This window comes from Heteronotia binoei, chromosome 12, assembly GCF_032191835.1.
Source record: "Heteronotia binoei isolate CCM8104 ecotype False Entrance Well chromosome 12, APGP_CSIRO_Hbin_v1, whole genome shotgun sequence".
Classification (NCBI taxonomy): Eukaryota; Metazoa; Chordata; class Lepidosauria; order Squamata; family Gekkonidae; genus Heteronotia; species Heteronotia binoei.
Genome location: NC_083234.1, coordinates 46,308,497 through 46,331,536, shown reverse-complemented (window position 1 = coordinate 46,331,536; position 23,040 = coordinate 46,308,497). Strand labels below are relative to the sequence as shown.

The window sequence follows — 23,040 nt, the reverse complement described above, 5'->3', positions numbered from 1 at the left end:
AAGGGTGCACAGGATTGTATCCTTTTTTGGAGGGGTTCCATCAGGTTGACCACTGTGAAGAACAATCTATGCTGATCCATGTCACATGGCCACTACTGTGGTCTGTAGTCTACAGAATACTGATGCTTGATTGTTTTTATAGTTATTATGGTCCATGATTTTAACAATGTTTTATTGTATTTTCTTGATATACTATAATTTTGATTACATTTTAATGTAATTATGTAATGTAATGTTGTTATTGTTGGAAGCCGCCCTCAGCCATTTGCAGGAGGGACAAGGTATAAATCAACAGAAATATATAAATAAATATTTGTTTGTGAACAAACACCCAGGGAAGTGTGCTAATATTTAAAGCAACATCACTCCCCACCCCCCAGAAGTAACAGCGTGTATGCAGCATTGTCTTCAAGCTTTCTTTTTGCCCGATAAGCTGCAAAGTTTGGTCTTCTCTCAAGCTCCTCCCTAAGCAGATATGATGTGCTTACTTCACTAGTCAAAAACTGTTGACACTCATTAATACAAAGAATCTTCACACCATCTCTGCCCATTTTAAGCTGTTAATAGTCAAGAACCTGGACGTGGTTTCATTTGACACAGTACAATAGCATTCCTGCTTCAATACCAAAGTTCAAGAATCTCTGTTCTAGGGCTTGAACTAATGTTACAGGAAGTTTCCTCTGCAGACACATAGAGGCAGGTTGTATTGTTTCATTGTAGATAGGTCCCACTGTCATTTGCTTCATGCGTTCCACATTGATCTCCCTTAGTACCTACCTGTTGACGAAGATTATGCACCTCCCATTGAACTAAAAGTGATCGATCATAGAGAATTTGGATTCAAACCAGTGGTGGGCCAAGCAACCATCCGAGCTCTGAATCAGTACTTCTGTGACCCTTGGGAAGAGAGAAAACCTCATACTCTCCCATTTAGAGGTAACTGCTTTTTATAATTTCCTTGCCTGGCTCAAGGCACTGGATTTCAGTACTGCAGGATTTGCTGGGCTGAACTAGATTTCAGCAGCAGACATTGCACTAGGAAGATGTCACTGACAAACAACTGCAAAGTTGGGGTGGTGACTGCAGCAGAGAAGTAATAGATGAGGCAGGGGGTGCTTAACCTTTCCTCACACCCCATATTTTCCTCTGTGGTCTTCTCTCTGTCACTCGCCAGCTTGTGATGCAGAAAACACAGGTCTGGGGAAAGCCCCACTTTTTTTCAAAGTCGTTCAGAATGAGGATTCATACAGAGTGCCTTTGGGGAAGAGCAGGTGATGCAAAAAGATTTACACTGGCTATTTATCTGCTTCTGGGCTTATGTCAAAATGCTTGTTATTCCTTTCAGAGCCCTACATTCTGGGATATATATATCACAAGGGCCCACTTACTGTTATGTAAAACTGCCTGATTAATGTGCCCCTCTTTTGAAGTTATACTCTTTGTGCCAGTGTAATCTAAGGTGTGTGGCCACATGAGAAAGGACTTTTTCTGTGTCAGGGAATACTTTCCCCACGGATATTCAGTAGTTGCTTTGGGGAGGGAAGGCAGCATGGTATAGCCTGAACTTGTCAGATGTCAGAAGCTAAGTGGAGTCAGTACTCTGAAGGAAGACTCTGCAGAGGAAGGCAATGGTTCTCTCTTGCCCCTTGCTGGGGTCACCATAAGTTGAATGTGACTTGACGGTAATGTACATACACAGCCAATGTGTTTGTAATAAGGAGGGGGATTGTTTCTGTTGGTTTTAAACTGGCACACTCTCTCAGCTACTTCTGTTGGTGAGAGAGGGAGATGTTGTTTGAGAATAGCTATAATAAATAAAAATACAATAAAATGTTTGTCAGAGGCAATCTGTCCCTGTGCATTTCTAGCATGAAAGCTTTGAACTTCCTATTAATTCCATGTTTTCTTTTTCTTTCTGTCTACTCCAAACAGCCATTTCTAAGGCAAAGATAAAAGGGGTGAGTGTTTTCTGGGGCTTGAAGTCCTATCCCTTGTCTTGTTTTGTTAAGAATTTCCTTTCTTCCTTTCAGATGGCATCATAGCTTTATTTTATGTATTTGTTTAGCATGTTTTAATCCCACATTTTCTCCAAGGAGCTTGGGTTGGCATATACGGTTCATTCCTTTTTTGTTTTGTTCTTACAATTACTTTGAAAGGTAGGTTAGGCCAAAAGAGACTTACTGACTGACTGAAGGTCAGAGTCAGTTGTCTGTGAAGTGGGGATTTGAACCTGGGTCTCCCTAGGCATAGTCCATGTATGAAAACATTTTGTGCAGAATGTCCTGGAGTTGAGTCCTGGACTCTCCATTTAAGAAAAGTACCTCAGGTTTAGGAAAGACCTGAGTCCTTGGAGAGTCAGAGTAGACAGCATGAAGTTAAATTAGCTGGTGATGTGACACAGAATAAAATATGTATGTATGTTGGAAGACAACAGGAAGCCATACGCATGAAGCTGCCTTATACTAAAGGCATGAAGCTGCCTTATACATGAAGCTGCCTATTTCCAAGATAGGGCTAGAAACAGCAGCACAGATCCTTCCTGATGTAATTAGGAAGGATTGCTGTCCCTACTCAGGGACCTGTTGCTCTCCAGATTTTTGATGACATGGTACAATTTGCCTGCGAAGGAACTACAACATATCATAGAGATTCTGAGGAGTGCTTCCTGGCCATACTGCCAGCCTGCATAAGACATTGGCCAGGTGTGTTGGATGTCATCATAGGGCCTTGCAAATAAAGTGCCCTATAAGACTATGCCGGAAACTCTTTTACATTGTATTAATAACAGCAGACAAGTTGCCCCTCAGGGATGCTTGTCTGCCACTGCTGTTCTTCTCATGGAGGTGTCCCTGATAAGTGTGCAAAGGACCTCAGGGATAAAAAATAATAATGTGGTTTTCTTGTGCAGAATTAATTTACTTTTTATTCTTGTCTTAGATCAAAACAACCTCCAAGTTGTGTTTCTGGAAGAAGGAAAAAAAGGAGGCGGTGAGTAATGCTGCCTTGGCTAATATTTGACTTTGACACAGCTGTGTTCTAATGGATAAGAAAGCTCTGAAGCCAGTCCCTAATTTAATCCACCATCTGATCCGAGAAGCAGTGGGGGCATCTCCCTCTTCTGTGTTATAAATGAACAGGACAAGCACATGAAGAAGACCGTAGATTTATACCCCACCTTTCTCTCTGAATCAGAGTCTCAAAGCGGTTTGCAATCTCCTTTATCTTCTTCCCCAACTACAAACATCCTGTGAGCAGTGTTCCCTCTAAGCTGAGTTAGTGTGAGCTAGCTCACAATTTTTTAGCTTCTGGCTCAAATATTGTTGTCTCAGCTCAGGAAAAATGGTTCTAGAGCAAGCTAATTTCTGCAGTAGCTCACAACTTTGATGCCAATAGCTCACAATTTTAATGCCAATAGCTCATGAAGTAGAATTTCTGCTCATGAGACTCCATAGCTTAGAGGGAACATTGCCTGTGAGGTGGGTGGGGCTGAGAGAGCTCTCACAGAAGCTGCCCTTTCAAGGACAACTCTGTGAGAACTATGGCTAACCAAAGGCCATTCCAGCAGCTGCAAGTAGAGGAATGGGGAATCAAACCCTGTTCTCCCAGATAAGAGTCCGCACACTTAATCACTACACCAAACTGGAGAAGCAAAGGTGGATTTCCCTGCTGTGTCTCATTTGTCCCAGCAAGCTATGGCATAGATCTGCAGGTCTCTGGGTACTTTGATAGTATGAAAGTAGTATTCATATTCATCCTGATTTGTTTTAACAGTGGCCATATAACAAGTTTTATATAGCCTGGTGGTATGTATCACAACTTTAAAGAAAAGGCAGGAAGTTGCAACAACACAGCTTTTAAAAGCTAGATATGAGGATCAAGTAAATAATTTGTCTGTGCCTTGATAGCACTTTCCACTGCTACCATATTTTATCCCTGCCCCTTCCTTCAAGAAACTCTTGATAGCATCTTATGAATTTTCTTGCCTCCATTTGATTCCCATAGCAACCTTGTGACGTGGGTAGAGCTGAGAAGGAATGACAAGCTCACTGGCTATCCACTGAGGCCTACCACAAAGGAAATGAGCTATTCTGTCCTCAACATGCAAATTGTACATTCACACAGCCTGTTTGCCTTAGGGTTTGCAGAGTGCTAAGTTGTGATTATCTCTTAAACCTCTGCTTAGGTTTGTTGTTTGAAACTCCCTACTTCGTTATTAACATTTTATATGGCAGATCTTTTCTCCTTTTAAAATGCTAATAACAAGCAGGCAGATAGGTTTAGCAAAACCTAGCAGAGGGTGAGGAATTAAAGCCCCTCGCCCTTACCAGTACAGCTCCAAGACTAACCAAGATTGCAATGGCATTGTGTAGATGGATCAAGTTATCTCGTCTGTTTGAGCCGTGCTTTTCATGGGGATTCGAACCTGCAGTGTACCCTGTTCTAGTCCAACACTGGCAGTGCTACACTGCACTGGCTCTCTTACACTATGATATCAGCCAAGATCAGTCAATTATGTCTTCTTACCCCAGAGAGATGTGTGCATTCTTCCACCACTCCCTTTCATTTCAGTGGGGCTTACACAGAAGAATTTTCCACTGGTTTGTTTCTGTTGTCCATTAGTGATGGTGCTTAAATCAGGTGATTTTTTTTCTCCATTTAAGACAACAAAAGGTTGTACCTGAGGCCTGCATCTATAATAATTCCACATGCATACAAAGAAATCCACTTTTCCATCCGTAAGCCAAATAAGTCCAACCTCTGTGTGGCTAAGCTCTGCAGAGTGGATGAGCTTAGTGGTTCAGATCCTGCAGGGCAAATCCATGGTAAGGCTACTGTTGCATCAGCAGCTTTCAGTATGAACATGGCCCATCACAGCTGCTTTTCCTTCTCCCTTAGGAGGAAGCTGCAGAAGAAGAGGAGGAGGTTGACTGGTGGAGCAAGTATTATGCAACTGTGGGGGATCTGTCCAAGAGTGGAAACTACCTGGACAAGGGCTATGATTGTATGAAGGTGGGCATGTGTTACAGAATGGCAGTAACTGGTGTGTTCCCTAGTTCACATTTGCTGAGAAGGGAAGTTGGAGTGGAGAATCAGCAAGCCATAGTTTGTCCTTTTCCTCATTTACCAGTTCTCCCCTGCAAATGTACCCTTCCCAAAGCTATTTTCCCCCAGCCAGGCCTACTTACAGGTTTTGGAGTTAGTTAGGGAGACATGCTGGAGAGCATATGCAGGGAAGAACTGGAAAAAGGGAAAAGATTCAACATCTCTTTTCTGTCTACAAATTCTCTACTGTTAAGTGCCGCACAACCTTGAATTTGCCACAGGGCTGGTGGTGGCCTTCCTTGTAGTGTGATGAGTGGCCTCAACAACTCACTTAGAGGCTGGCAGATGGTCTGCAGCAGTGGGCCCAAGTGCCCAGAATCTAAAGTCCTGAGCCTGCATACCACCTGCGCAGACACCAGAGGGTCCATGTACTAAACATATTCTCTCTGCCCCCTCCCAGATCTATAACTGTGAGCTTGAGGACATGCCAGAGTTCCATGGCTTGCAGGATTTCTGTCAGACCTTTCGACTCTGCCGAGGAAAGGTGAAAGATGAATCCATTGAGGACCCCATGGTGGGGGGTGAGTTCAAGGTGAGAACTAACCCTCTTTGCTTTCTGTTTTAACTACAAAAATCAGGGGGGAAATGACACACCAGATACAATCCATAAATTGAGTGATAGGCTTCTGAAGCAGAATTGCCACCCCACCCCAGCCTCTAAGCCTATAACTTCATAAAAAGCAGAAAAAACAGCAGGTAAGACTGATGGCATCTTCAAGCCCGGAAAGGTTTTGTCTGCTGAATTTCTTGCATCTGATGTGCAGCTATTCAATATGCAGTATCCTTGCCCTCCATGGGTGCTGTGGCACACCAACTGCTTAAATTAAATTCTGCTATGTTTGCAGGGGCTTTTCCGGATCTACCCACTGCCAGAAGACCCAAATGTTCCACCTCCTCCACGCCAGTTTCAAGAACTTCCTGAAAGCCTCCCCCAGGAGTGTTTGGTTCGAATCTACATTGTCCAGGCTTTTGACCTCCAGCCAAAGGATAGAAATGGACTGGTAAAAGAGGGTTTCCAACACTGTCTTGGCAAATGCTGGGAGATTTAGGAGGCAGTGTCTAGGGAAGATGGAGTTTGGAGAGGCTGTGATCTCACTTTTGAGTGATGCTCTAAACTGCTTCCCTATGGCCTTTTCCATAGAGACTAGTGGGAAATCCTGGAGCATCACTATGTGGAGGCCATTTTTTTCTTCCCCTCTTCAATTTTTGGGGGATAGGAAGCTGGGGCTGGGGGCTGGTAATTCTCTACCACAGACAGGTAAATAGGAATACAAACTGTATTCCTGTACTAGCTTATAATTATTGCTCCGCATTCCCAAAAGGTAACCTTTTGCACAAGCATTTTTCGTGTAGGGAGACCAGAAGTGAAGAGATAACTATTTTCTTTCTTTTTTAGAAATAGTAACGGGGAGAGTTTGGAAAACACATTACTGTATTCTATATACTGCCCTGACCTGGATAGCCCAGGCAAGCCCAGTCTTGGAAGCTAAGCAGGGACTGCTCTGGCAAGTACTTGGATTGGAGACCTCCTTGGAATACCAGGAATCAGGAGGTGGGGACAGGCTTTATTCAGCCACCTCCCTGAATATCCTCCAGGCTCCCAGTAGGGTTCAGACACCAGTAGGGTTCTGCAAATTTGCAGCATGATTTGGTTTGAAAAAAAAGAAATAGCTGTGTAGGCTGACTAGCAGCACCCTCCATTTCATCAACACACAGACTCTGTCCTCAGTTATCAGATCAGTTTTCCTTTTTAAACATTTCTGTTCCAGTATCAAGGGTGAACATACATAAATCGTCATGTGCCATGTAAAATAAATTTATTTTAAAATGCGGACAGACTGCTGAATTGTGAGGGAAAGGCCAACAGCTGAGCTGGCATTTGACTTTTGGAATATCTGACTGGAATACACAATTTGGAGCCAAGCTCATATACCATGAGGCAAGACTCTCTTCTAACTAGTATGTCTTCATTGTTGACAGTATGAGTCTGTACAGTTTCTATCACCATCATCCCCTTTCCTGCTCCAATTCATGGGCATGCATGTAAAAAGAACACTATGCCAGTGAAGTGGAAATTTTCTCCTAATGATCTGTTTTTCCCATTGCAGTGTGACCCCTACATCTGGATCAAGGTGGGGAAGCAAAGGGTGGGGGACAGCGAGGCATATATTCCCAACACCCTCAATCCTGTCTTTGGAAGGTAAAGTCCAGCATGACAGATTCCAGAAATGCTAGAATGTCTGATCTCTTTCTTGTGTCTGATCTCTTTGCCCACATCTTGGCTAATGCTGTTCCCCACTCATACAGTAGATAATATAGAAAAGTACAGAAACCTGAAGGGGGCACCTTGGTAGGTACTCTTCCTATTTTCCTCAATATATGTATAATGAAGCACTGGTGGTGTGGATGCCATCTAAGCCCCTGCAGAGCAGGCGATTCAGAGTCAACAATGACATGCTTCTGTGTGTCCCTCAACTCAGTAGCCAATGAGTAATCATGTAGAAGAATATGGGACCATAGTATTGAGGGACTCGTACCTAAAGTGTAATATATGAAGCATCATTAACGTTTTGGTCAACTGGCTGGGCTGCTTTCCTCTGCTTCTTCTGAAACTTCCAAACAGTCTTCAAGGAAAGTCATACATCACTTAGTGTCAGTGTGTTATCTTTGGGGTACTCAAGAAATGTGTGTGGAGCAATGAGAAGGATCAGTAGTGGGGAAACATAGGTTCAGTTCCCAATTTTGCCACTGGTTGACCTTTGGTCCATCACTTTCTCTTAGCTTTACCTAACATACAGGTTTGTTGTCAGGATAAAATGGAGGAGAGATGCATTTGCTACTTTGAGTTCTTTGCAAGAACAAAAGTTTAGAAGTGTGACAGATAGATAGTGGAGAAACAATTAATGACCTTTTGTCTGCTCTAATAATAATGGCTGCATTAGGCACAGGGTAACTGAACACACACACAGACACACACACAAAAACCTGTCTTCTGAACAAGCAAGATGCAGAATGGGATCAGTAGAAATAATTCCTCTGCCCTTGTCTGTGATCCCCACAGGCTGTATGAAGTTGCATGCACCATCCCACAAGAAAAAGACTTGATAATTTCACTCTATGACTTTGATGTCCTCAGTCCTGATGAGATCATAGGGGATACCACCATAGACCTGGAAAACCGGCTCTTGTCCCGCTTTGGGGCCAACTGTGGGCTTCCCCAGTCCTACTGTGTGTAAGTAACTAGGAACAGGAATGAGTATACCTTCTGGGCAAATGTGGGTGATTGTCTTGGGCAGCTGGTTTAGGGGGCAGTGCATTTGCCACCAACAGCTGCCAGTTTACAGCATGAAGCCAAGCTGAGACATGCAAGCACATTTATCTCAGGGCTACCAGTTATAATCCCAGAGTGTTCCTGGAGTGTGAGCATCTGTGGCAGAGGGAAGTGGCTGACACAACTGTGTGTAAACTTTGCACCTACAATTGCACTTTACACCTATGTAATTTGTCTCTGGCACAGAATTCTATTTAAAACAAAAAACAAAGTCCTTATGGCTGTGATGATAAATCTGAAAAAGTGTGGCCACTGCTTGGTGAAAGCTTGTAAAACAGAAGTGGCTGGACAAGGCTTCCATGAATTTGGGGCACAGCTAGCAGAAACAGAAGGTGCTTAATTATGCATATCATTTGGCATATTTGGTTCAGATTGAAGAATTTGTGACTACCAAAAATATTTCTATGTAGTGGGACATCAGCTTCCCTCCTATGGTACCAGTACTGAAAGCATGTGGTAAAAATTTGGCCATTTGAGGACGCAGGTAGAGGGTTGCACATATTTTTTTTCTACTGATCGCTCTCCTTGCACATAGAAAACTAGTGTGTTGATCTAATCTAGCCTTCTGATTTTCTATGTGCAGGGAATGTTTTCCAGTGAGGGAATATTGAAACTTGCAACACACACAACCCCATCCTTGAAGTGGTACAGTCTAGGAAAAGCTATACCACTTAACTTTGGGTAAGCTGGACTGTACTGCCGTATCCAGACATCTCCTATTCCTTAATCCTTCTCCACCCCTACCATAGTTCTGGTCCTAGCCAGTGGCGAGATCAGCTGACTCCCAGCGAGCTCTTGGAGCATTTTGTTCGAATCAAGAACATACCTCTGCCTGAGATCAGTGAAGATGGCAACAAAGCCACATTCATGGACAGAACCTTCCTGCTCTCTGAGTTCGGTGAGTCCCTCAATATATTGCCCCAGAGGGAGGGAAGCAAAAGACTTCAGCTCTCCTGAACATGGTTTTAAGCTGCATTCTGACACACCCACCTAGCAGGCAGAGATGATGAAAGGCACTAAAATGTATTAAGCCTGTGTGTGCCTGTATGGTAGAGATCGACAACTAGATCCCCCCCTCTTCCAAATCTAGCACTTTGAAAAGCACCACCTGCTGCCTCCTAACTGGCAGCCCAGACAGAAGAGGTGAGTGTGGAGGCAATGGACAGCTATGGCAGTAGGAACTGCTTGCAGGCCTTCTAGAGCAGGAGTGTCAAATGTCTGGCCCATGGGCCAGAACCATTCTGTCCAGGGCTTTAATCAGGCCTGTGGGGCTCTTTTCTCGCTTCATCTTTCCTCCTGTCCTCACCATTTGAAACTCCAAGGCTGACAAAGTTCCCTGCTCTTTCAGTTCCCTGCCCTTTCTGCCTTGTCTTTGCTGGCTGCAGCACAGACAAAGCTGCAAGGAAAATGTGGAACAGGCTATCAAAGCTGCGGGGAAAACATGGAGTAGATTTTCCATTAAGGGCTCTGTGCCCAGATAGATAGAGCCCAGGGACCTTGATGGAAGATCCATTCCATGTTTTCCTTGCAGCTTTGTCTGTACTGCTCAAATTCCTATATAGATGGCTGGAGCTTAGGCTTCCTGGAGTTGTGTCCTTGCCTGCTCATGGACCTGACCTAGTGAATACTCTAACCTGGGAACCTATAGCCAAAGGGGGATATTATACTGCAGAGCAATTGCTAATATGTTTAGTTTCTGCTGTGATCCTTGCTTTGTCTTGATATTTTATTTTAAAAACTGAATTGCCAAATCCCACTATTCCCCCACTTTTCCATTTTAAACAAAATATTGCAAAAGTTTTAAGCATGTTTGTATTTTAAGTTAAAAATAATATATTTAATCATATTTGTCTGTGTCCTTTATAAACTTTATATCTCTGCTACCTCACATTATGTTTTATGACATGCATGGCCCGGCCCCACAAAGTCCCACTTGTGTCAGATCTGGCCCTCCAGCAAATGAGTGACACCCCTGATCAATGTCCCCTCTAAGCTGCAGAGTCTTGTGAGCAAAAATTCTACTTTGTGAACTACTGGCATTAAAAGTTGTGAGCTACTGCATAAATTATTGTGTTCTGGAGCCATTTTTACTGAGCTAAGACAAAAATCTGTGAGCTGGAGACTAAAAAGCTGTGAGCTAGCTCACTCTAACTCAGTTTAGAGGGAACACTGCCCCTGATGAAGCTTGGGAAGGGGGAGGCTGGCTTGTCCACCTGTGTCGGAGAGGTCTTTGTGTAAAACTAAAACCAGAATCATAACGATCTCTGCATGGCTGGCTTTCCTAAGACACCTTACTAAGTACAGCAGCTGGATGAAATGTGTGGCAAATCTGGGGCAGGAGAGTAAAAAATAGATGAGTCTCATCCATGGGATAAATGCACTGGGAAATTCTCCTGCACAAGCCCCATTGAAATCAACATGAGTTTTAAAAGAGTTCAGTAGCAAAGGGAGATAGGGAGGAAAAAATGTGCAAAAACAAAGCATTGTGTGAATGTGGTCTGCTTGCATAATTTATACAACACTCAGTTTTTCTTATTGCAGAATTCAAATTGTTTTGTTGTAGAATTGTTTAAAAGCCAAAATACCCAATGATATTATTGGGGTGAAACTACATGTGACATTGGAGTTCTGTGATTAGCTCTCAAATGCAGTACAGATGCCAGTCAGAGTCAGGGCAATAGCACAATGTGAAGCGGTTAACTTTTTAATCCTGTGCTGTTTCCTCAATTGTAAATTCCATAAATGTTCCCCCAAGGCAGCTTTAAGCTACTTTAGGGGAGGGTGGGAAGAGGTACCTGTATTGTGCCTTCCCACCACCATTACCAGCAGTGTTTAAAGCAGTCCAGGAAGGTCTTCTTCAATGACCATAACAGAGGACAAAGACTTCAAAAAAACCTTTTCTCCAATGTAATGACCTTGATCTATATCATTCCCATCCCAACACCCACACCACTTCTAGGAACAAATAAGCCTGGAGTTCCAATCAGAGAATCCAGCATGATGCATCATTTAACCTTGAAGAGTACCAAAAAAATAGCCTGGTATTTGGCCCTGGGATATATGAGACAGGTTTCCAGATAATAACATAATTCTGCTGAACTTTCAGAAACAAAAAAACCTTCACACAAGCACCTTGGCCCCCCAAAACAACGGATGGCCCTTCACCTCCTCCGCACATGTGGGCTGGTGCCAGAACACCTAGAGACGCGCACCCTCTACAACAGTGACCTGCCTGGTATTGGACAGGTAACTTCACAGCTGATGGGAGTAGAATAACTTGCAACTGGTTTTAACTTTTACTGTAAAGTGTAAACTTGACCTTAAAAATTCAGTAGCTTTTGGTTGAAGAATATGGGGTGCTTTGTGTTTTCCTTGCAAAAATAAGTTTGTTTACAGAAGTTCAGGAAGTAAAACCATATCAAAAGATGGTAACATTGTATCAAAATGCAATGAAATGTAGTGATCAAGACACAACAGTTGATATTCATGATATAATATGCCAGGTGGCATCTGGTAGCCTCATGGACATTAGAGGCAAAGAACTTTATAGGTCTGAGACTTATGCTCAAAAGTCATGTCTAGTGTTGCAGAAGTCTGTACATTTGTTTCATTTATATAACACTTTCCATGTTCACTTGTGTGCTGAAAAACCCCTTTGCCTCTTGCTGAAGATTCTGGAGAGCATTCTTAGGTTCACAGAGTGCTCCAGCCAAGTCTATTGCATCTCCTAATATCTCTTACACAAACTGGACTCAGAGAAGGGGAAATTAGCTTTAAAATGGTTCCAGAAAGGAATAACACAGGACTCTGTAGTCTGTGTACACCAGGGTGGATCTCAGCGGGGATACCCAAAAATAAAATTATAAAGAGAGAGAGAGAATAATTGAAAATACAAACAGCATTACCATATACAAAATAAAAGGAAAAATATAAAGGACCTACATTAAATACCTGAAAACTAACTAAGTAATCACCCACAAACACATCAACAAGTGGCCAGTTTTTAGGGAAAGGACATAAATGTTAAATCTGGTGCTGGATGTCTGGAGAGGTCCAAGGAGCAGAATGAGGAGGAAAAGGGGAGGAAAAGCAGGAGTTCTCAGCAGGAAACCAGTTTTGACCAGCAGAAATCTGGACTGGGGTCTGAGGAACCATTTGCTAATGCCTGGAGTCCTCCTTTTGTGGACAGAAGATCCCCAATATAAGTGGAGGTTGGCTGTCCTGGCTTTAGGTTGGGTCAAGATAAAAAGCTGGAAGCTAACCAGCTGGTTTAAAATTACCAGCTGTCAAGCTTTGGTGGGGGAAAAATGGGAAAAATATCTTGACTGGGCTATTGTGAGTCAAATCTGCATGGGCACAAAGAACCTGGGTGAGGCAACATGATTAGCATACTTTAATTAGGATGTGCATGGACGCAAAAGTTTGGGTGAGGCAGGATAGTTCCTCAAACAGGGTGGAAGGCAAATTAATGATTTGAGTGCCCTTCTTGATTGAGTAAAAATGGAAAAAGTGGAACCAGGCATTGGTTAACAAAACAGCAGCTTTCTTGGGCTGGGCAGACACCTCTGAGGTATGTCAGGGTATTGGGTGATGTCTCAATAACAGTCTTTCGTTATTGAGAACAATATTACTCTGTGCTGGGAAAGATCACACTTAATTTCTAATTCCAGCACACTCTTCCTCTTTTATCCTGGGATTGTCCAATGTTATGGCTGTACCCAGGTGCCTTTATGAGACTGCCCAAGTTTCAGATTCCCCTGGCACTTAGGCTTTAAAAGGTGTGCCTATTAAAACAACTGTGTCCAAAATAGGAGGTGCCCTATTATCCAAGGGGGGTTCTGCTGAAAGAGGAGGTGGAGTCCTCATATACCCATTGAAAATAGAAGTGACTATGAGCATTACAGGAAAAGATTCATGGTAGCTGGTGTGCTGTCTTTACCAATGAGAAATGCTTGACAAATTGAACTTGGATGCTTATGTCATAATACAATGGATACCACTCCCTGATTTTATCCCATCAGCCTAGAGGATCAACCAGTGGCTGTTGAGTTAAGGCTCATTGGCTGTGAGTCCCAGAAAAGTGGTGGTGTCATGAGATTAGCACATGTTCATAACCTGGAAACCAAATTTTCATAAGAACAGAAAAAGAGCCGTGTTGGATCTATTGCGGCATTTTGTTTCCTGCAGTGGCCAACTAGAATCCCCAGTTAGCCTAGCAATGCTGATCCATTTTATTTTTACCACTTATTGATTTAGAAAATTTCCATGCCACTTCTCCCAAGAATCTGCTCAGGGCAGCTTGCAAAGTAAAACATAATGAATATATAAATCTCCAAAGTTATTAACAATTCCAATTCCAGTATTTTAAAAGAATCCCAGCATTAACAACCCACACAAGAACATAAAATATAATTATGCATGTTACTGAACTGCATATAAGGAAGCAGGGAGAAATAGCTCAAGAGCCTGTAATTTCAGGGTGATCAAAGCAAGCTTAGACACATGTTCCATCCTCACAGAGTTCCTTGAAGCCAGTTCAAAGCCTGGGGGCCATTCCGACCTTACAAGAGCCATTTCCATGAACGTTTTCTCTCCACTTCCTTGCTGGCACCTTTGGGATACAGAGGCAGAGGTTATTCTTGCCCTAAAAAGAAATTCCTGGAAAGCTGATGTAGTATAACATTGTGTGAGCTAGTGGAGATGGGACAGGAGGAAATCTACTTGTCAAGGTAGTGAAATTTGTAGCAACACCAGGAAGGCCAGCTTTCCACCAGCATGTCTGCAATGCTGAGGATTTCTTTAGACATTTTTCATCCTTCTTATATCCAGGGTAAAATCCAGATGTGGATCGATGTCTTCCCAGAAGGTTTAGGTGAACCAGGACCTGCTTTTGATATCACCCCAAGGAAGCCCAAATTGTAAGTGAATATGCGCACCCTTACATTAAAATTCAGATCAAAATTACTCTTGTCCAGTTGATTTTCAACAAGATTAATTGGGAGGCTCTAACTGGGATGGAAGTTCCATAGGTTACCCGTAGCCCCCATTCCCCACCAAGCATACTAACAGGGTATCCTGTTTCACAAACAAGGATGTTGCAGTCTAGCTTATCCTATGCTTCTTTCCTATTTGCATTAATCTCATTCCTTCTCCTTTCACAATATGATCAAGGGGAATGCCAGCTTGCATTAGCACCTGGAATGTAGGATCCAACTTGCTCTTCCCATCTGCATAAAACATTAAATGTTAAGCTGAATTATACCAAAGTGGGCCCTGTGCAGAAGATTCCTATGTCACAAAAAGGGGTAGATGGAGTGCATGAGTAGGATATACATACCCACATTAATTTATACCTGACATTCTACCTGTGGTGTAAGTTATTAATTTGAAATAGAGTTCCTTGAAGCCAGTCCAAAGCCTTGGGTTATTCAGATCTTACAAAAGCCATTTCCGTGAACATTTTCTCTCCATTTCCTTGCTGGCACCTTTGGAATGCAGAGAGGCGGAGGTGATCCTTGCCCTAAAAAGAAATTCCTGGCAAGCTGATGTGGTATAACATTCTATGTGAGCTAGTGGAGATGGGACAGCAAGAAATCTACTTTACAAGGTAGCATAGTTTGTGGTAACTCCAGAAATGGCCAGGAAAGCCAGCTTTGCACCAGCAAGTCTGCAGTACTAAGGATTTATTTAGTCATAATTCTGCTTTCCTGACCAAAAAAAAAAAGCATCCAAGGCAGCTTGCACAAATCTGTAAAACAACCAGTCAGGGATCACTACTCCATCCTACATGTTATGGCACTTATATAAACTAACCTAGAATGCTCACAGAAAGTCTCTCTGTGAACTACAAAAGTTCATTTGGATCTGACCTGGTGCTTGGGTACAGCCAAACATCCACCAGCAACTAAACTCACCTTCTCTTCTCTCTAGGTATGTACTCCGATGCATCATCTGGAACACAATGGATGTGGATCTGGAGGACACTAATATTTTTGGCGACAGGATGAGCGACATTTTTGTTAAAGGGTACCAAGACAATGGGTGATGGGTGAATCACAACCTTTTGTTCTGGGGGACTTGTAGTGCAGTCCTAAGCAGAGTTATACCCTTGACTTCAGTAGACTGAAAAAGTTGAAATACTAGGATTGCACTGAGTGGCCAATTGCCAAATGATTGTCCAGTGTCCTTACTTCTTCCTGGAGATCTGCTACCACTCCCATTTAGATTTCCTTTTAGCTTGTTATTTGATGTCTGACATATATTTTTTATAAAGAACTAAGGCAATTCACAATTATCAAAAGCAACAATATAAAAAGAGAAGACCTGCAGCTAAAGATCTGGCAAGCTATGAATTGATATATGAACAGTCTTCCCCATCTTCTAACTCTGGATCATGTTCATGAGAAAAATGCAGGGAAAGGATAGGCAGATTTTTCTTGCTGGATTTCTCGTTTTATCTGATCCATTCTTCCTTCCATCCCTGCTTTTGCTAGACTCCCTGTCTTCTCAGCCCCTCCACCGCTTACTTTTTCTGCCTTTCATCCTTGACCCCACTGCCTGCCCTGCCCCTCTGTGACAGCAGGCCATCTGACCCAACCACCACATTCATCTTGTTATCCCCTCCTTAGCAAAAGTCTATAAAGTGAAGATGACAAAACTTACAACATAGAGGCTGGCAGCCCTATCAGATTGCACTGTGAGTCTCCAACACATTTTTAAGTATTGGCTGCAGGACCAGGATTTGGACTGCAGCATGGAGGACTTAGGACTCTCTCTCCTCCCCCACCCCATGCTGGTTTCTCAACCACAAACCACCAAATTGCTATGTGCTCCATTGGAGGAAACACATAAGTTGACTGGACTGTTTGAATGTTCCCAACAGGCCAACAGTAACTCCTGGAAGCCTTCTGACATCAGGAAAGCAATTATGAGTAATAGGTTAACGTTAACCCCCTACCCCATGCAGAACTCCAATCAGAACCACCATTTCCTTGTGACTTTTGTTTAGCTATAAAAATGGGGTAGAGATCCCTTTGTGGATCTTCCAGAATATTATTTGGTCTGATCTTCATCCAGGTTGGAAGAGAAGGGGTTCTGAGACTCCGCAGTGGTTATGTTTCAAGGAAAATGTATTAGTGTATGATCAGCGCTCAAAGTTTGGAAAAATGGAAAGTGGAGTAATTTTTTTCCCCAGATTAGGCCAGGCTTTGTTTAGCCTGCAGTCTATTCACTATCTTTAGGTATGTAATCATTACAACGAATAGAGATACTATAAGCAAAACCAAAAGTATTTTTTAACATGGTCTAACATTAAGCACAGCATGCCTTCAAAGAAGATTCTAAATATTTGTCATGTTATTCTATGCAATGCCTCCCTACAGGGGCAGTGTTGTAAGTACGGGGATGCCCCTTTCTCACCCACAGAGCCAATTTCAACAAGCCCAGCAAATGAAACTATTTCCATCTTCTTGCTTTTCCCAAGCCTGAGCTGCTTTTGGAGCCAGGAGAGGAAGGAAGGCATTTGGAGAGGCACAAGTGAAGTGCCAACAAATTGTGTCTCTAAAAGCATGCCTCATTATAGTATCTATCTCTTCCAATCCCAGCCCTCCACAAACAACTCTGGCCTGGGCAAGTCTAAATGGAGCAGTTCTAAGACTATTTCCATCTAGCCTTGCTCAGACAGTTTCATTTTCCTCCAGTAGGTGAAGCCCTAAACTCACCAGAACCTATTTCCCACTATCCTTGGTCAGACAGGCCCAGTAAAAGCATGAAACATTTTGCTGGTGAGTTTTTGCAATGCTGGTATGACCCTGTTCCTCCTGGGATGGTTTAATCTAATGAAAAAAGGAGTAGAATGGCTTTAGGGCCACCTGAAAAAAAACATTTGGGTGGCATCCCATCCCATTTTGAGCCCTGGATATATATAACTGCACATCTCCCAGCTTTCAAGAAACAGTCCCTGACAGATGGAGACTGTTAGATGACGATGATGACACCAGAAGGCGCTTGATATTCAATTGTGCTTGCAGCTCCTACCTTCACCTTGAACAAGGGCTGTGGAGGACAAGGAAATTCCCTCCCTCCCAAAGGTGGTAGCAGGATTGTACAAGTCAACATTCATACTTGATTTGCCAGCTGTATCCCTCAATCTGGGATGGGGCAAAAGAGTTCCCGTGAATGACTTCAACATTCCCTTCTATGTTCTGGTTTCAGGTGGCTGGATGGCCTGGAAGAGGATAAGCAGAAGACAGATGTCCACTACAGGTCTCTGGCAGGAGACGGCAACTTCAACTGGAGGTTTGTGTTTACCATGGAGTATCTCCCCATGGAGCAGGTCTGCGTCCTCACCAAGAAGGTAGGTATAACGTGACCAGGAGCATCTTATATGATTTTTAAAAGTTGTGGCCTTCCTCTAAGGCAGGTTGTGTGTTCACTCTCAGATCTAAGAGAACCCCCACTGTGTTTTCCAAATCCAGCTAAGAGCTTCATGTAAATCCTCTTCTGAATCAATAACTGCAGTCATAACTCCATGCATAATTAAAGATGCATCAGAATATGGACACCATTTGTGCATGTCGCATTGTTTTCAGGGGGCCACCTTTTCTAAGGCAACTGCAATTCCACATTCTATTCATGTGCATTAGAACTCCATCTCAGTGCATATTTTTATCTAGTCCCTGGGTCTTACGCAGTCCTGTAAACTGAAAAAAGTATTTCATATACCCAGTTGGTTCTGTAACCCACTTCTTCCACCAAATCCATTTAGCATTACCCCTCCCATCTTTTTTTAAACATCCCATCTTTTTAAACATCCCATCTTTTTAAACATCCCATTTTTTTAAACATCCAAGTGATATATAATTAAGGTACTTCTGGGCATGTATGGAGTGCCTCCCAGTGAGCAACTGCAGTCTGGCCCCACAGAATTAAGGGACAGGGCTTTCTTCCATGCAGTTCTGAGTTTTTGCAGTCCCTCTCATTTTAAAAATCCCTTCTGAATAGGATTGCCAACCTCCAAATGGTGACTGGAGATCTCCTAGGATTACAACTGATCTCCAGGCAACAGAGATCAGTTTACCTGGAGAAAATGGCTGCTTTGAAAGGTGGACTTTATGGCATTATACCCCATTGAATTCCCCCTCCCCAAATCCTGCCCTCTTCAGTCGCCACCTGCAAAATCTCCAGGTATTTCCCAACCTAGAGCTGGCAGGCCTACTTCTGAACAGGAGCACAGTCCAAAAGACTTCTTGGCAATATTAAAGAATGTAAGAGTGTTTCTTTGCCACTGCTAAACTTGGTGCCGGCATTGTTCTTATCCCTACTGACTCATTTTCAATGCTGATCCACTGGGAGCATAAATCCTCTGCTGTTCTTGCATGGTGCAAAGCAGGAATTACCTCCGTCTGCCTTTGGTCTAGGGGCAGCTCTTACAAGAGTCTCCTTTTGAAGAGAGAGCACTGGACATTTATGGCATTTTTGTAAAATCTGTCAATTTGTAAATGGATAAGTGGAACACAACAGAAGCAAGGGCAGGGCACATTTCTGAAATGCAGCTGACCTACCATCCCACATCGGATCCCCAGAGAGATGAGCTTCCACTAACTCACACCTGCCTCAGTTGGCTTTTCTGTTCCCAAACTCAAGCCTGTTGATTATTGACCTGTGCCTATGTATCTGCCCCCTCCCCTAGGGAAAGAACTGGATCAGTTGCACCTGAGATGCGCATTGTAGCTCTGCTGATTCAGATGTGTTTTTTTCCTGCCAATTTTGCAGCAACATTTCTGGAGTCTGGATGAAACTATGCAGAAAGTGCCCCCCAAGCTGATCATCCAGATTTGGGATAACGACAAGTTCTCAGCTGATGATTTTCTTGGTAAGAAGAATGTTTTTGTCGCAAGATGGTGCCAGGTGGCGTGCCACTTCCTGACTCCTCCCCACACAGAATGCAATGAGTTCCAGTTGACAAGTTCTACTGAAGTTCATCTCCATACTTGGGGTTGGACAAATTTCAGAACATGTCCATGAATATTTCCAAAGGAGTATTTTTGTTTCCCTTTGGATAATTCCTATGGTCATTTAACTAACAATGTTCCCTCTAAGCTGCAGAGTCTTGTGAGCAAAAATCCTACTTTGCGAGCTACTGGCATTAAAGTTGTGAGCTACTGCATAAATTATTGCGCTCGGGGGCCATTTTTCCTGAGCTAAGATAAAAATTTGTGAACAGGAGGCTAAAAATCTGTGAGCTAGCTCATGCTAACACAGCTTCGAAGGAACACTGCCAACCACCTGTCCAAGAGAGAAGGCACATGAAGAACTGACCTGTTTTTGTTCACTCAAAGTTTTAGCCAGTGACTTTCAAACTGTCCCCAGGATTCTAGGGACTGGTATGCATAATACTTGCAGTGAGCCCCCTGAAGCTGGTAAAGGTGGGCAGCATGCCAACAAGGACTGGGACATACTGTCTTTGACTTTCTGGAGCACAGTGGCACTACCAGGAGAGTGGTGGGCCCATGAGGCCTCAGTGAACCTCACACTTTGCCATCTCTAGGCACAAGGCCTGTTTTGGATGTTCAAGGGACTGTTTCTAAATTGATTTATTTGCCAAGTAAGCCCTAGATGTTGTGGAAGATTTGGGGGGTCATAGGGCTTGTTCTCAATTCAACCAGAGTGTCAACCAGGAAAGGTGGGAGAATAATACAGGAAATTTTTAAAAAGGAGGAAAACCTCAAACAGTCCTCCAAAACTAATGTTCACTGTGCTCCAACATGTGTTGCAATTAGTCTGTCAGAAAAAACAGCATTTATTTTAAAGAATCTGCCAAAAATAGTAGGTTAAAAGAACATGTTATATTTACTCCCATTTTACAATTGCCTTCTTTTGATGAAGACAGTAATCTCAAAATATTTAGGGGCATATCAAACACTTATTTGAGGATAGCCTTTGAGTTTTTCCTCATTGGCAATCCATGTAAAGTGAGCATGTACCACTTATGGGCTTCTTTTGCAAGAATCACAGAGGCCCAGTCAATACCTCACATAAACTAAACATGTGCCTCAGAACATTTACGCCAATTCTCTGTAACATGCTGGAGTTCTTGGGGCAGCGCAAGCATTGATGTACGACTATAGCACCAAAGACAGGAAATTTGAAAGCCCATTGCTTACAGTAGGGAGCAGAGCTGCCAGCTTCCAGGTGGGACCTGGGGATCCCTGAGAATTACAGCCCATCTCCAGATTACAGAGATGGATGCTTTGGATGGTGGACTCTATGGCATTGTACCCCACTGCAGTCTCTGTCCTCCACAGGCTCCATCCTCAAATCTCCAGGAATTTCCCAGCCTGTATCTGGCATCCCTGGTCTCCATCCTTTGCCAGGGGCATCTGGCAACCCTAGTTGGGAGAGAACACAGTCCAAATCTCCTTGGTCTTCTGCCAAGCTTCCCCTTTTGCCTGCAGGAATTCTGGAGCTCAACCTGACCTGCATTCCGCGACCTGCCAAACGGCCCCGTGACTGCACTGTGAAAATGCTAGAGGAGGGCAGCCGTGACTCCTCTCCTTTTCATCGCAAGAAGCCCAAGTTTATCTCTTTATTTGCGCAAAAGAGCTTGAGGGGCTGGTGGCCGTGTATCGTGTTTGAGGATGACAAGCGGAGGGTCTCGGTAAGGAAAAAGGAGACGTGTTCAAGCTGCACCCCAGCCTGGTGAGCCTGGCTGGCTTAATGTACATTTTCATTTGGGAACAAAAGGCAGACACTGATAGCAGAATGAAGAACTTGGTAGGAGGGATTACCTGCAAGCCGCCCAGACTCTACCATCCTTGTTCCATTTCCCCAGCTCTTCTGACACCCCAGTACCTATCATGTAGCCATTCATCTAAACCCACAATGCAAATAGTGATGGCATGACTGCAGTTGGGAGGGGCAGGGAGAGGACATGAGACAACAACATGCACACCCCGACCTACTTGCTTACCCTGGGAGCCTCTCTCCCTTCATTGTGGCTTTGCCTCTTTGGCTTTCTAGGGAAAGGTTGAAATGACATTGGAGCTGCTGACAGAAAAGGAAGCTGAAGAGCGGCCAGCTGGGAAAGGAAGGGAGGAGCCAAATATGAACCCAGTCCTGAAGCCACCAGAGTAAGACCGCCATGTGAAAGTGGCCTCGGTTCAGAATCTCGGGGGGGGGGGGGGGCGTGGTGGCAGCAGAAGCACAGATTTGTCAACAGGGACTATTGGGTTCTGAGTATCAAAGCATCCTGGTGCTTTTGCCAATCAGGTTCAACCATGTTGGCTGCCAACGACAGGGGGAGAAGTGGGAGGTGTGAGCAGTTGTCATAACCAAAATCTGACAAGTTCTTCATCTCCCTTGTCCTTCCTTTGCCCAGGAGGCCAGAGACATCCTTCCTATGGTTTACAGCCCCAATGAAGAGTGTCAAGTATATTGTCTGGGAAAAAAGCAAGTGGAAGATTGTGATCTTCTTCTGCTTCCTGCTGCTGGCCTTGTTATTTGCAGCTTTCATCTATTCAGCCCCAGTGAGTCCTCTGCTGAGGGGATGGGAAATTTGGCCCACAAAGGAGCTAGGTACTTGAAGTAGAGGGGCTTAAACCCTTCCCTACAGCTGTGAGTCCTTCCAGAGAGAGAAAGACAGGGACTGCTTATTTACTTTCTCCCTCCCCTACACCACCTCCATGTTCTGCCTGACCACTCCTCCTTCTTTTCTTAGGGCTACTTGGCCATGAAGCTGATAAATCCAATGAAAACTTCCATCAAAATGACTGCTCATACTACAACAGAACCCACCACGACTCAAGCAAAATGAAACTTGGTGGCGGCTGTTGCTGCAACTCAGATCTCCAAGTGTCACCACATACTTGTGGCCTGCTCCTGATGTCCAGAAGCAGAATCTTTCCTTGGACCCCCCACTCAACCTTGTCTTGCTTCCAAATAGACTCCAGGAACAGAACCTCACAACAAGCAAGGCAACAGCCCTCCCAAGTCTTCTCACCATGACAAAGGCTCATCTGTGGTTGCAACTACAATCACCAAGATCGACTGTAGCCAAGACCCACTTCCCATTAAGGAGAAGGAGCCCCACCGCCAAGTTCCTATTCAAGTCCTCTTCAACTAAAATAAAATATAATTCAAACAAGCATAAGTAGGCTTGCAATAGCCCTGTGTATATTTACTCAGAAGTACAATAGAACTTATTTCCAGGTAAGTGCCCAGGGGACTGCAACCTGAATCAATTTGTTGGTTTTGTTATTTTTAGCCTCCCTATCCACCAAGGCATGCAGGGGACTTGTAGGGCCTTTCACCCACGCATTTCATCTTCATAACAAGTCTGTGAAACAGGTTAGGCTGAAAGGGACTGCAAGTGGCCCCATGGCAACCGATAAACTTGGCCCATTTGAACTTGTGTCTCCATAGGCATAATCCAATCACTACACTAAATAAAAACTTTTCTATGGTTTAAAACACATTATACAGAATTTTTGTTAATGTTTAGGGGATTTTAAAAATTAATCCAAGAACTTATCAAAACATCAGGAGGCATCCTAGAGGATGCCTGCCTGTTTTTCTCCGTAATTCCGACACAGCATCTGCTGGGACAT

At 43.6% G+C, this 23,040-nt stretch overlaps 1 protein-coding gene across 1 annotated transcript in view; it reads left to right on the top strand.

Annotated features, from left to right (window-relative positions):
* Positions 1-22,247, top strand: part of FER1L5 (fer-1 like family member 5) — a 75,588-nt gene extending 53,341 nt beyond the window's left edge. Inside the window, exons 32-49 of the mRNA XM_060250598.1 lie at positions 771-936; positions 1,933-1,964; positions 2,938-2,988; positions 4,900-5,010; positions 5,504-5,635; positions 5,949-6,104; positions 7,212-7,303; positions 8,165-8,335; positions 9,184-9,332; positions 11,541-11,680; positions 14,264-14,352; positions 15,365-15,460; positions 17,648-17,789; positions 19,208-19,307; positions 20,890-21,092; positions 21,455-21,564; positions 21,813-21,960; positions 22,152-22,247. Coding sequence (XP_060106581.1) covers positions 771-936; positions 1,933-1,964; positions 2,938-2,988; positions 4,900-5,010; positions 5,504-5,635; positions 5,949-6,104; positions 7,212-7,303; positions 8,165-8,335; positions 9,184-9,332; positions 11,541-11,680; positions 14,264-14,352; positions 15,365-15,460; positions 17,648-17,789; positions 19,208-19,307; positions 20,890-21,092; positions 21,455-21,564; positions 21,813-21,960; positions 22,152-22,247 — 2,184 coding nt within the window. The remainder of the gene's footprint in view (positions 1-770; positions 937-1,932; positions 1,965-2,937; positions 2,989-4,899; positions 5,011-5,503; positions 5,636-5,948; positions 6,105-7,211; positions 7,304-8,164; positions 8,336-9,183; positions 9,333-11,540; positions 11,681-14,263; positions 14,353-15,364; positions 15,461-17,647; positions 17,790-19,207; positions 19,308-20,889; positions 21,093-21,454; positions 21,565-21,812; positions 21,961-22,151) is intronic.
* Positions 22,248-23,040: the final 793 nt, after the last annotated feature.